The following is a 14,266-nucleotide window of genomic DNA, read 5'->3' as shown; positions in this document are numbered from 1 at the left end:
ACCCCATCTCTTCTGAGTATGGAGGTACCCCATAAGTTGACCTGAAGTGCACTATGGGCGAACTACAATCCTCAGAAGAGAAGGAGTCATATTTGGCTTTTTGAGAGCAAATTTTGCTCGGGGGCATGTCGCATTTAGGAAGCCCCTAAGGTGCCAGAACAGCAAAAAAAAAAAACACATGGCATACCATTTTGGAAACTAGACCCCTTGAGGAACGTAACAAGGGGTACAGTGAGCATTTGCCCCCCACTGGTGTCTGACAGATCTTTGGAACAGTGGGCTGTACAAGTATTCATTTTCACGGACCACTGTTCCAAAGATCCGTCAGACACCTGTGGGGGGTAAATTCTCACTGCACCCCTCATTACATTCCGTGAGGGGTGTCGTTTCCGAAATGGGGTCACATGTGGGGTTTTTTTTTTTTTGCGTTTGTCAAAACCGCTGTAACAATCAGCCACCCCTGTGCAAATCCCCTCAAATGTACATGGTGCGCTCTCCCTTCTGGGCCTTGTTGTGCGCCCCCAGAGCACTTTGCGCCCACATATGGGGTATCTCCGTAGTCGGGAGAAATTGCGTTACAAATTTTGGGGGGCTTTTTTCCGTTTTACCTCTTGTGAAAATGTAAAGTATAGGGCAACATCAGCATGTTAGTGTAAAAAATTAAACATTTTTACACTAACATTCTTGTGTAGACCCCAACATTTCCTTTTCATGAAGGGTTAAAGAAGAAAAAGCCCCCCAAACCTTGTAACGCAATTTCTCCCGAGTACAGCGATACCCCATATGTGGCCCTAAACTGTTGCCTTGAAATACGACAGGGCTCCAAAGTGAGAGCGCCATGTGCATTTGAGGCCTAAATTAGCGATTTGCATAGGGGTGGACATAGGGGTATTCTACGCCAGTGATTCCCAAACAGGGTGCCTCCAGCTGTTGTAAAATTCCCAGCATGCGTGGACAGTCAACGGCTGTCCGGCAATACTGGGAGTTGTTGTTTTTCAACAGCTGGAGGCTCTGCTTTGGAAACAGTGGTGTACCGGACGTTCTTATTGGGGGAGGGGGGCTGTGTAGGGGTATGTGTATATGTAGTGTTTTTAACTTTTTATTTTATTTTGTGTTGGTGTAGTGTAGAGTTTTTAGGGTACAGTCACATGGGCGGGGGATTACAGCGAGTTTCCCAGCGCAAAATTTGCTGCATATCAAGATGCGAGAAACCCACTGTAAAAGCCTCGCCCATGTGAATGTACCCTGTACATTCACAGGGAGGGGGTGCACCAGCTGTTGCAAAACCACAACTCCCAGCATGCATGGTCTGTTAGTGCATGCTGGGAGTTATAGTTTTGCAACAGCTGGAGGCACACAGGTTAGGAAACACTGAGTTAGAAACAGACAATGTTTCCCAACCAGTGTGTCTCCAGTTGTTGCAAAACTACAACTCCCAGCATGCCCGGACAGCTGAAGGGCATGCTGGGAGTTGTAGTTCGGCAACATCTGGAGGGCCAGATGTTGCTAAACTAAAACTCCCAGCATGCCTGGACAGTCAGTGCATACTGGGAGTTGTAGTTTTGCAACAGCTGGAAGAGCACAGATTGGAGACCATTATACAATGGCCTCCAAACTGGGGCCCTCCAGATGTTGCAAAACTACAACTCCCAGCATGCATGGTCTGTTAGTGCATGCTGGAAGTTATAGTTTTGCAACAGCTGGAGGCACACAGGTTAGGAAACACTGAGTTAGAAACAATGTTTCCCAACCAGTGTGTCTCCAGTTGTTGCAAAACTACAACTCCCAGCATGCCCAGAGAGCTGAAGGGCATGCTGGGAGTTGTAGTTTGGCAACATCTGAAGGGCCAGATGTTGCTGAACTAAAACTCCCAGCATGCCTGGACAGTCAGTGCATGCTGGGAGTTGTAGTTTTGCAACAGCTGGAAAAGCACAGATTGGAGACCATTATACAATGGTCTCCAAACTGGGGCCCTTCAGATGTTGCAAAACTACAACTCCCAGCATGCCCAGACAGCCAAAGGCTGTCTAGGCATGCTGGGAGTTGTAGTTTTCAGACTCCTAGAAGCAGCAGTGAAGATCTTCACTGCTGCCTCTGAGGACCATATACTTACCTGCCGGTCCCGTCGCTGCTCGTCCACGTGGCCGGTCCTGCCGCTGCTCCTCGGTCCCGCCGCTGCTCCTCGGTCCCGCCGCTGCTCCAGGTAAGGCCGCCGGTCCCCTCGTGTTCCCCCTCTACGCCGCAGGTCCCCGCGAGCCCCTGCAGCCATCGTCCCCCGTTCTGCCCGACTTCCAGGGGTGGGCAGTGCGGGGGATCTGAACTTTCACCCCAGATCACTGTGATTGGTCCACAGGGACCAATCACAGTGATCGCTGACCAGGACCATCAATGGATGGTCCTGGGGGGTGAAGCAGAAGTTGTCCCCTGCTGGAAACAGCGGGACTTTTGCCAGTTAACCCGTGCGATGCTGCGCATCGCCGGGTTAACTGAATGTCATTTATAAACGTCGTGATGCGCGAACGCACTGCACAACCCAGCGTTTATATATGACATTCTGCGGGAAGGGGTTAAGATTTTGATTACATTTACAAGTTAAATTTCCCGGGTGCTCGAAGCATTTACTTTGAACTAATACTGTATGACCACAAAACCCAATATAACAAGGAGTCACATGGCGGCACAATGGCAGAGCCTAGAGGTGGCAGCAGCCTGACGAGACCATATGGCCTCACAAGAGAAAAGATTAAAGATATTTTTGAAAATTTTAGATAGATTAAAATTTTAAAAGTTTAATTTAAGGTGCCAACAGCATAAGGAGACCATATGGTGGCACAATGACACAGCTTGGAGGTGGCAGCAGCATGAGAAGACCATAATCTGGCAGAATAACTCAGCCTGGAATTGGCGGCAGCCAGAGGAGACCATATAGTGGCAGAACGACCCAGCCTGGAGGTGCCAACAGCCTAACAAGACCATAGAGCCTCACAATTGAAAGGATTAAAGATACCGTATATGCCGGCGTATAAGACGACTGGGCGTATAAGACGACCCCCAACTTTTACAGTTAAAATATAGAGCTTGGGATATACTTGCCATATAAGACTACCCCTCCTACCGCGATGTACAGTACCTTGTAGTTCCCCCATATTAAGTAGGCAGTATAGTTCCCCCACATTAGGTAGGCAGCATGTTCCCCCACAATAGTAGGCAGCTCCCCCACATTAGGTGAGCAGCTCCCACACATTAGGTCAGCAGCTCCCACACATTAGGTCAGCAGCTCCCACACATTAGGTCAGCAGCTCCCACACGTTAGGTCAGCAGCTCCCCCACATTAGGTCAGCAGCTCCCACACATTAGGTCAGCAGCTCCCACACATTAGGTCAGCAGCTCCCACACATTAGGTCAGCAGTTCCCCCACATTAGGTCAGCAGCTCCCCCACATTAGGTCGGCAGTTTCCCCACAATAGTAGGCAGCTCCCCCACATTAGGTTGGCAGCTCCCCCCCACAATAGTCGGCAGCTCCCCCCACAATAGTAAGCAGCTCCCCCCACAATAGTCGGCAGCTCCCCCCCACAATAGTCGGCAGCTCCCCCCCACAATAGTCGGCAGCTCCGCCCCACAATAGTATGCAGCCCCCCCCCACAATAGTAGGCAGCTCCCCCCACATTAGTAGGCAGCTCCCCCCACAGACATACAACTTCCAGCCATATAGAGTGTATGGCTGGAGGCTGTATGTCTGTGTACTGCCCCCCACAGTGTTCCGGTCACCGCTCCTCCGGCCCGGGGTTACAATCTACTGCTATGGCCTATGGACCGGAGGAGCAGTGATCGTAACACTGTAGATGACGTTACGCCGGTCACCCACCAGGCCCCGGCCCGCGCTCGTCCTCCTGCGCCTCTATGGTTGTACGCACGGGACGTCACTGACGTCCCGTGCATACAACCATAGAGAGGTGGAGAAGCGCAGAAGGACCGCAGGAGGAGGACGCGCGGCGGCCGGGGAATGGTTAGTGACCCGCGGACATCCTTATGTCCCGAAAATATTTTTCAGGACACAGGGATGTCCGGCATAGGAATACTTATGATTATCTGCCCAGGCCGGCTCCTGTGTGCGGCTGCAGGTTGGGGCCGGCCAGAGCATGTAAAAACTAATTCATGTATATTAAAAACCAGGGTGCCTCCAGCTGTTGTGAAACTAAAACTACCAGCATGCCCGGACAGCCTTTGCCAGTCCGGGCATGCTGGGAGTTGTAGTTTCACAACAGCTGGAGGCACCCTGGTTTTTAAGTATACAGTTATTAGTTTGTACCTGCTCTGGCTGGCCCCCGCCTGCAGCCGCACACAGGAGCCAGCCCGGGCAGATAATCATAAGTATTCCTATGCCGGACCCCAATACCTGGCTTATAAGACGACCCCTGACTTTTCAGAAGAAAATTCGGGGTTAAAAAGTCGTCTTATATGCAGGGATATACAGTAGATTTTTTAATTTAAATTGAATATTTTAAATAGATTACCATAAAAATTTTAAGGTAATGTCCCAGCAGCATGAGGAAACCATAGGCGGCAGGAGGCGGCACAATGAAACAGCCTGGAGGTGGCACCAGCATGAGGAGACCATATGGTGACAGAATGACACAGCCTGGAGGTGGCGGCAGCCTGACCAGACCAAAGGGCCTCACAATTAAAAAGATTAAAGATATTTTTTTAAATTGCATTTGGCCATGTTAACATCCCCCGGATACTTTATGAAAAACTGCCACACTGCAGAATAGCTGATTTTCCCCCCAATAGTCTGCACTGACTGACTGCGACTGCCACCAACTCCAGGGACCCCTGTTCCACTACCTCCTGAGCAGGTAGGCTGTCACTAAGCAGGTGGTCTACCCCAGGCACGTTTGGCTCCACACTTCTCACTGCTGCCACCATGCTGACTCCTAACCATGCTACCACCTTGTTGGCTCAACTGCTGCCTCACAGGCAGCCTGCCACCCTCTTCTCCTGATTATGATGAAACCCCTTCTGCACCCAGCTCCCAAGTGCGATCAGCTTCATCATAATTGAGATGTATCTGCACGTCACTGATGTCCTCCTCAGGTTCCTCAACAGTGTCTGTTTCAGGAGCCTGAATGGTCGCAACACCACCTCCCACGCCACTCTCCTCATCACTATTTGCCCGCATAGCGAAGGAAGTGGGGGATGTCTCCTCCACTTCTTGGCTGGGCAGTAGCTGCTGACTGTCCTCTAGTAGATCGTCCTGACTAAAAAGTGGAGCTGAACCAACAGCATAGGATACTTCTATGGGGGAGGGAACAGCATAGGACAGAGGCAGTTGGAGGGCAGGGACTGCTCCCAGGCCATGCCAACTGATGTTGTGTCTGAGGATCCCACTGACTGTTGACTGGGGATGTCAGATGTCACTTGTGATGAAGTGGATGACCGAGTTAACCAGTCAATCACAGCAGATGGGTTGCTGGTCGAAACACGACCACTAGCTGATACCAGAAGCTCAGGCCTCTCGCTGCGACTCATGCTGCCACTCGTCAGCGACCTCTGCCTGCGCCTGATGACTTTAGGCATCTGCCACTCCTCTGTGCAAGTCCTGGCACTTCTCTGCCTGACATCCTTGCATATATGAGGGGAGGACAATGCGATCCAGTACGCTTAAAACAGTATTCGTCTACAATACCAGCAGGTGTGTACTTTGGGCTGGCCTTTCACAGTAACTAGGCCCTTGAGACTTTAACAGGAACAAAATGGTACACCACTTAGATGTACGCACAGGTTACACTTAATAGAGGACAATACGCTTTTAGTGCTCTGCTCACCCTAACTGGCTGGCTACTATTAGCTTTTCAGTTGTTGTACACACCAGTGCTGCAGCACACAGTCGCTGTGTACTACACCCAAAATTGCACTCTCTCTCTCAATCTCACTCCCTTCCCTGTCAGCCCTTCTAGGCTGGATTTGGTCTTGAGGTGAATCACTGCTGTAATACACACACACAATTGCACTTTCTCTCTCAATCTCTCTCTCCCTTCCCTGTCACTGCTTCTAGGCTGGATTTGGGCTTGAGATGAATCGCTTCTGTAAAAAGCTTTTCTGTGCAACACACTGCTCTCTGTCTCTCTCTCTGCAATAGAATGCTGATGTGAGTGGCTGCAAGATGGCTGCCGATTATATAGGGCTGTGACATCACAGTGGTGGCTGGCTGCTGATAGGCTGCATGTTGCATGTGATTCAGGGTCATCCCGCCGACCCTTGTTCCCACCTTCCCAGGATTCCTTGCCCCATGTCCTCACATGTGTATCCGCCATTTTAGATGCCCTGGAGCCCGGGCCGCACTAAATGTAGTATAATGAAGCGATTCACACGATCGAATTACAGCAATATTCACATTCGTTGCGAATGCAATTTTTCCTGAAATCCGTAACGAATTTGGATTCTTCAGACTCGATTCACTCATCCCTACCTAAATTACAGGCCTCTCTCATCTTTTTAAGTGGGAGAACTTGCACAATTGGTGGCTGACTAAATACTTTTTTGGCCCCACTGTATGTATATATATATATATATATATATATATATATATATATCTATTATATATATATAATCTAAATAAAATTATGCTAAAAAATTTAATAAATAATAAATTAAATATGATATCAAAATAAATATAAAATAAATATATAAATAAATAATATAATTTTTGTTATATATATATAGAGTAAATATATATCCGCCTGAGTGAGGGCGCAAGTGGTTATTATTTCAGGACGTCCGGAGGAAACATGGGGGAGTGCAGATCCCAGTCCTCCTGGGGTTATCCGCTGCAGTGTTCCTACACTTCTACCCTTGTGTATATTGCACTGCAGGAGGATGACAGGCAGCTACGGGTTGACCCTCCCTGCTTATAACTGGTTGGGATGGACAAGAAGGAAAGTGTGGAAATGTCACTGTGCAAAAATACTATAAAAAAAATTTGAATTGCTTTCCTTTCCTAAAAAGTGAAAACAAGTTAAACAATAAATTATATTTACATAGGGTTCCAATGAAAACTATAACTTGGCCTACTAAAAAAACAAGCTACCATATAGCTATGCGAAAAATGGAAAAACTTAAGGGTCTTGAAATTGTTGATGATAAAAAGGGAAGAATTGGTCCTGAAGACCCCAAATTGGCCAAACCATAAGGAGTTAACAATGACGCTACATTTACGTGATTACACGATGCATTATGGGAGGAATTTATAAATATCGTTGATGTGTCGTAAGTTGTCGTAAAAATGGCAAATGTCACCATTTTTGGATTTTGCGGGGGAAAAAAAGGTGACTTTAGTATTAAAGGGGTATACACACACTGTTATTCCAAATATAATTGCTACCTTACCTTCCATCTTTCTTCATTGACAACTTGATGGGTTAATTCATACCATGCAGAGCACTCACTCATGTTACTCATAGATGCTGGAGGCTGCCATGTTATTTCTAAAATTCCCAAAGTGCCAAGGTCCTCAATTTGTATATTAGAAGGTGGGTCGACTAGAAGCAAAAATAACATGGCCAAATAAAAAAGAAATTAATAAATACAAAACATTAGATGCCAACAGTGTTTGAATGAATTTAGGGGATATTGAGGATGCTGAATCCAAACATAACATTTTTATTCCTAGATTGACTGTAGTATTTAAAACACTGAATACCTGTCAAATAATGATTGAACACTAATGCGATCTGGAGTGTCTGACATATGAAAAAGGTTTTTTGGACCTTGGAGAATTAAAAACTAAATGCAGGAAACTTTGATGGTCATTAAATTAATAAAACTCAATGGCCCAGGTTTATCAGTCGGCCAAAAACTGTCTGGTTTTACCTATAACAACCAATAACAGCTCAGCTGTAATTTCTCAGATTGCTCTGATAACATGAAAGCTGAGCTGTGATTGGTTGCTATGGACAAATCATTCCTTTTTTTTTTGACGTTTTTTTTTTTTTTTCTACATGGCACCATTCCTGTAATATGGCTCAAAGTCCTTATTTGTAAATTAGTTCCTTTTGTATATTCAGGGTGTTCCCTAGCCCTTTGGTGCACAGGTATGCCCACCCAGCTGGTCAATGGATGACACCCCTTTATAAATATTCATAAGTCTGCCCTGAAGCACATAGTCGCTATGTCCTGAGATCCCGTGAATGTCAATGCGCATGCGCAGGATCTCAGCTCACGGTAGAGCATCTTCTGCACTATTAGTCTGTGCCAGAAGGTACTCCTAGAAGACCTATTCCTAAAAGCCTGTGATACTGGATTTTTATGTCCTGAATTTCTGGATTTATTCCTTATTCATCTAAACCTTCTGATTAAAAATGCCTAATGGTCCAAACAATCTGATACACTTGTGGATCTATGGATAAATATGTAAGAATGTACATAATGAGAATATTTACCAGTCATCTCTACTGCTAATAAGCACTGAACATAAAGGGCTGAGTACATAAGAAATCTTGATATCCTCTGAAGGCCTAGTCTTTTCATATTAGTGCAGAGGGAGGCATGGTTTAGGTTGCACATTTTGTTCTTTCACAACGAAAATACGGTAACTGGAAAAAAAAAGAAAACAATAAAAAAGCATAAATGTTGCAATACATTTCTTCTTGTGTTGGCATTTTCTATCATGATGGGACATCTATTTTAGGTATTTCGTTGATCAGATCATGTACAGATATAAGAAGCCAAACCTATACATTATACAAGAAAGTTGCCCTCATCAGTTAAGACTTAATATGTGCCTTAAAGGAAAACAGTCATGCAGTTCACCACACTAAACCCAATACACTGGGGGTGACTGACTAATATAAGTACCTTCAGTCTGGAGATATGTCCCACCGAAGATCCGCTTATATCTTTTTTGAATTGCGCATTGGAGGTGGGCCCTGCCGGCTCAATTTGAATATTCATTGTCTGTGACTCCACGCCCTAGTGACGTGGAGTTGCTGGTCATGTGAGCGCTCACGTGACCAGCGACAATGAATATCCAAATTGAGCTGGCCAGCGCGCAATTCAGAGATGATAGAAGCGGATCTTCGGTGGGACATATCTCCAGACTGAAAGTACGTATAGTAGTCAGTGACCTCATCTGTCTCCTGTTCACCCACAGGAGGTCTCCTGTGGACTTTCTTTGACCTACAGAACCACAGAAATTCATCATGGCATAGATTTCACTAGGTGTTGAAATTATTCCATGGGAATATTGGATAGCTTCTTGCAGTTGCCACACATCCAATGAGGTACGGATATGCTCTTAATAGCCTGTTAGTCCTTATCCCAAAGATGCACTATAGTATTAAAGAAGATATTCAGTGCTGAAAAACATCCCCTATCCTAAGGATAGGGGATAAGTTTCAGATCGCGGGGGGGTCTGACCGCTGGGGCCCTACGGGATCTCCTGTATGGGGCCCTGGCAACCCGCGGGAAGAGGGTGTGTTGACAACCACACGAAGCGGCGGCAGACACGCCCCCTCAATACAACTCTATGGCAGAGCTGGAGCTCTGCCTTCGGCAATCTTCGGCTCTGCCATAGCGATGTATTGAGGGGGCGTGTCTGCCGCCGCTTCGTGCGGTGGTCGACATCTGCTATCTGGCCAGTGAGGAGTGGCCATGTACAGGAGGGGCCCTGTACAGGAGATCGCAGGGGGCCCCAGTGGTTTGACCCCCTGTAATATGAAACTTTTCCCTTACCCTTAGCATAGGGTATAAGTTTTTCAGCACTGGACTACTCCTTTAAGATCTGGGGAGTGTGAAGGGAAGGACAACTCGCTGTCATATTCCTGTAACCAAGCAATGACTAAAGGACTCTTGTGGCATGGTGATTTGTCCTACTAAAACTATCTTGGTCCCTTAGGGGGAACTGTAGCCATGAAGGGATGAATACGGTTGACCACATTGCATAGATAAGCCCTAACATCCAAACGTCAAATATTGGAGGACCTACTGTGTGCCAAGAAAATATCTCCCATACAATGTCGTTATGACCACCAGTCTGAACTGTTGACACCGGGAAGTGTTTACTGATCAGTGACTGTTTGTCAGACTGATTCTTCATATCCTTCAATGACCTTTTTTCTTGACAAGTCATTTTTACATCCACAGGATTTTTTCCCCAGTCACAACATTCTACTTATGCCCTCAAAACTATTGCATTAAAAAAAATTCCATAATATTGTAAGTTTTGGAAATCCTGGCACTGATGACGAAGCCTCGTTCTAAGCCGCTCAGATCTCATAATTTTCCCTTTCTAATATGGATTCACACTGAAATTGCTTACTCAATGTTACACTGCAGCATTAATGCAGGGGTCTATTTTACATACAGGGGAAACTCTAGTTGTGGAAGGGTTGTTTAGATATCTGAATAGTAGCTGTTGTCTACTGTGGACAGGCAAGAGCTCTCTTTGGTATTGCCCTTTATAGATCACTGGTATTGCCCTTTATAGATCACTGGTATTGCCCTTTATAGATCACTGGTATTGCCCTTTATAGATCACTGGTATTGCCCTTTATGGATCACTGGGAATCCACTGAAGGTAATGGGTCCCTTTTCATTCCAGTGTGCACCCGGCTTTACTTTCCATAACAACAGTGTTTCTGATCTTCTGTCCCTGAGAACCCTGTAGGTCATTATTCGAGCATGTCCCATAGTGGGAATGAATATGGCTATTTGTGATTTTATGATACATGCTGTCTTTCCAAAGATATTCCACTGTATCCACATCTGTCTTATTATATTGTAAAGCTTGTCCAAGTCATATATAATGATGATTCAGAGATCCGAATTCTACCCATTTTTCTCTTTTCAGTGCTTTGTAGAGAACATAGTAGAGATAGACAACATGGCTCAATATTCCGTGGATGTGACAGGTCATTTCTTAAGAAGTCTATACTAGGAACTATGTGGACGGCAGTTTATAGAGGGCTATTACGACATATAGATCCCTAACCTATTTCTATAAAAATGTTCTATGTCCATATATGTAACAGTGGCAATCGTGCAAGACCAGAGCTCTTAGCCTAAATCTATTCACATTGTTTGTATGTTTACTGTGCATTTGGGTTACTTACAAGTACTCTGGCTTCTGCCTTTTCTGCAAAATCCCACTTATGGGTCTACTAGCTTCTTAAAAATCAGAATGTAGTATGTGTATGAGAGCTTGAGATACTGAAGGGAAATTAGAAAAGACTGATCGTGATGGGAACCTAACTTGTTATAGTGATGGTAAATCCTATGAAATCATTCAGCAGGCACCCTGGAACATCGCCCAGGGGGTTCCTGAGACCCTCCCATGTCGGCGATCGGAGAAAATCGCATGTCAATTCAGACATGCGATTTTCTCCAATTCCGGGCTGATCGGGTCTCTGGTGACCCGATCACCCGGAAAATAGGGCTGATCGGAGTTGTCAGCAACAGCCCCGATCAGCCTAAGGGATAGGAGTGAGGTCGCAAAGCTGCGATCTCCTCCTATCCCCTGCCATTAGTCAGAACGGAGTTCTGACCAATGGCAGCGCAGGACAGGGGGTTGCCATGGCAACCCCCTTCTGCCCGCCCCTGGATGTCGAGGGGATCTGGGAAGAAGATGGAGGCCGTACCTGCAGGAGAAGATGCCTGGGGACCCCCCGATCTTCGCTGGAGCCTGCTGGATCCTGATCAGGTAGGGAATCGACAGTGGGGGGGAATTGAAAGTGAAAGTAAAACGATCTTTACTGTGGCAACCACTAGGAAGGCCAAACTGCAACTCCCAGCATGCCCAGACAACTGTCTGGGCATGCTGGGAGTTGTAGTTTTGCAACATCTGGAGGGTCACAGTTTGGAGACCACTGTTACAGTGGTGCCCAAACGGTAGCCCTCCAGATGTTGCCAAACTACAACTCTCAGTATGCCTCGACTGCCCAGGCATGCTGGGAGTTGTAGTTCTGTAACATCTGTCCCTTCAGATTTAGCAATTTTCATGACATTTTTGAAAATTGCTGCTTTACTTTGAAGCCCTCTAATTTTTTCAAAAAGCTAAAATATGTCCATTTTATGATGCCAACATAAAGTGGACATATTGTATTTGTGAAGAAAAATAAAATGTATTTGGAATATCCATATTCCTTACAATTAGAGAGCTTCAAAGTTAGAAAAATGCAAAATTTTCAACATTTTCATGAAATTTGGTGATTTTTCACCAAAAAAGGATGCAATTAACACCGAAAATTTACCACCAAAATAAAGTAGAATATGTCACGAAAAAACTCTCTCAGAATCAGAATATTCGGTAAAAGCGTTTTCGCATTATTAATTCGTAAAGTGACGGTGGTCAGAATTGCAAAAAAGGCCACAGTCCTTAAGGTGAAAAAGGGCTGCGTCCTTAAGGGGTTAATATCTGCTGAGATTCTCATAAACTTTAGATCAGAACTGTCTCTGACTGTAAAGCAGCATAAGCCCTACTCCACTGCCAGCCGTTCTAAGCACCGTGACCCCAGTAAAGCGACTGTCTCCTTCGGCATCTTTCAGATAAAAATGGAAAGTTCCAAAAATTATCATCTGTCAAAATGCAGGGTGAAAAACAACGATATTTCTATGACCCTGAAGACCAATGTCAGCTGCATACTTTCATGGTTAAAGGAAAACTGTCAGCTTTCTCCCCCCCACACTAAGCAGCGGTACTGGCTGGTAGTGCGGGGGACGCTGATCCGTTTGATCCTTGCCGTGCCCGGATCTGCTGGACCGTTCGGCCGTAATCTTTTATTTTCGGTATATGCAAATGAGGTCTAACTGGCACTCTGACGTCAGTGGCGCTGGCCGCAGCGCCGCCCAGCTCATCAATATTCCTCCCCTTCTTCCGCCTCTCCCTCTTCTTCCCGCTCTGGAAATAAGAGAGAGGGGAGGAATATTGATGAGCTGGGTGGTGCTGCGGCCAGCGGAACTGACGTCAGAGTGCCAGTTAGACCACTTTGCATATACCGAAAATAGAAGATTACGGCTGAACGTCGTGGCAGATCCGGGCACGGTCAGCATCAAAGTGATCAAAGCTGACAGCTTTCCTTTAAAGGACATGAATAAATTAGAAAAAATTATAATAATAACAATAACAATAATACTGTAGGGAGCAGCAATACCAGATGTCCAGAGGAACATGGTTTCGGCAGCATCAGACCCCAGCTGTGCCTGTTATTTCTAGGAAACAGCCCAAACCTATTTTAGCACTGACTAACAAGAACAGCATCAATAAAGCTACTCGTAAAAGTCTATAAGGCTCGCCAATAAATAGTTACAGGGGGAATCCCAATGTTCACTTCTTAACACACTTTAGTGACTGCCGAATCAGTACTGTGCTGTCCTTATATACACACAACCTGCCTTTTATTAAAGGGGTACTCCGGTGAAAAACGTATTTTTTTTTTTTTAAATCAATTGGTGCCAGAAAGTTAAACAGATTTGTAAATTACTTCTATTAAAAAATCTTAATCCTTCCTGTACTTATTAGCTGCTGAATACTACAGTGGAAATTATTTTCCGTTTGAAACACAGAGCTCTCTGCTGACATCACAAGCACAGTGCTCTCTGCTGACATCTCTGTCCAATTTAGGAACTGTCCAGAGTAAAAGGAAATCCCCATAGCAAACATATGCTGTTCTGGACAGTTCCTAAAATGGACAGAGATGTCAGCAGAGAGCACTGTGCTCGTGATGTCAGCAGAGAGCACTGGGCTCATGATGTCTAGAAGAGATCACTGTGTTCCAAAAAGAAAAGAATTTCTGCTGTAGTTTTCAGAAGCTAATAAGTACTGGAAGCATTAAGATTTTGTAATAGAAGTAATTTACAAGTCTGTTTAAACTTTCTGGCACCAGTTGATTAAAAAAAAAAAAAGTTTTTCACCGGAGTACCCCTTTAAACCTACACAGAATATTGCAGCAGAACAATAAAAGTTTAAAAGATACTGAATATGCATTAAAATAATCCTAAAATACATAAAAGACAGACAGTGCAACTACTGGAAAAGGAGAGATGCAATGAGATCCCTGTGCTATTCATATAAACATATAACTCAAGGCAAGGCGCATGTACACCCGCATACTATGTCATCTGAACAGGTAAACATTAACACTATATACCACAGAAGTACAAAAAGTGCAAATACAAGTACAGAGGAGGAGATGTATCAAAACCTGTCCAGAAGAAAAGTTGTCCAGTTGCCCACAGCAACCAATCAGATCGCTGCTTTTATTTTGCAGAGGCC

The 14,266-nt window shown here is 45.3% G+C and overlaps 1 protein-coding gene across 8 annotated transcripts in view; it reads right to left on the bottom strand.

Moving 5' to 3' along the window:
• LOC130291507 (interleukin-13 receptor subunit alpha-2-like) overlaps positions 1–14,266 on the bottom strand; it is a 138,509-nt gene that overhangs the window by 63,629 nt on the left and 60,614 nt on the right. For all 8 annotated transcript variants that reach the window (XM_056540281.1, XM_056540289.1, XM_056540286.1 and 5 more), the window contains 2 exons: positions 8,439–8,591; positions 7,387–7,538 (listed from right to left, as the gene is read on the bottom strand). In XM_056540281.1, coding sequence (XP_056396256.1) covers positions 7,387–7,538; positions 8,439–8,562 — 276 coding nt within the window. In that variant the 5' untranslated portion in view covers positions 8,563–8,591. The remainder of the gene's footprint in view (positions 1–7,386; positions 7,539–8,438; positions 8,592–14,266) is intronic.

The sequence above is a fragment of the Hyla sarda genome, chromosome 9, assembly GCF_029499605.1.
Source record: "Hyla sarda isolate aHylSar1 chromosome 9, aHylSar1.hap1, whole genome shotgun sequence".
NCBI classification, from domain to species: Eukaryota; Metazoa; Chordata; class Amphibia; order Anura; family Hylidae; genus Hyla; species Hyla sarda.
The sequence above is the reverse complement of the archived record's forward strand: the minus strand, read 5'-3'. Positions and strand labels throughout refer to the sequence as shown.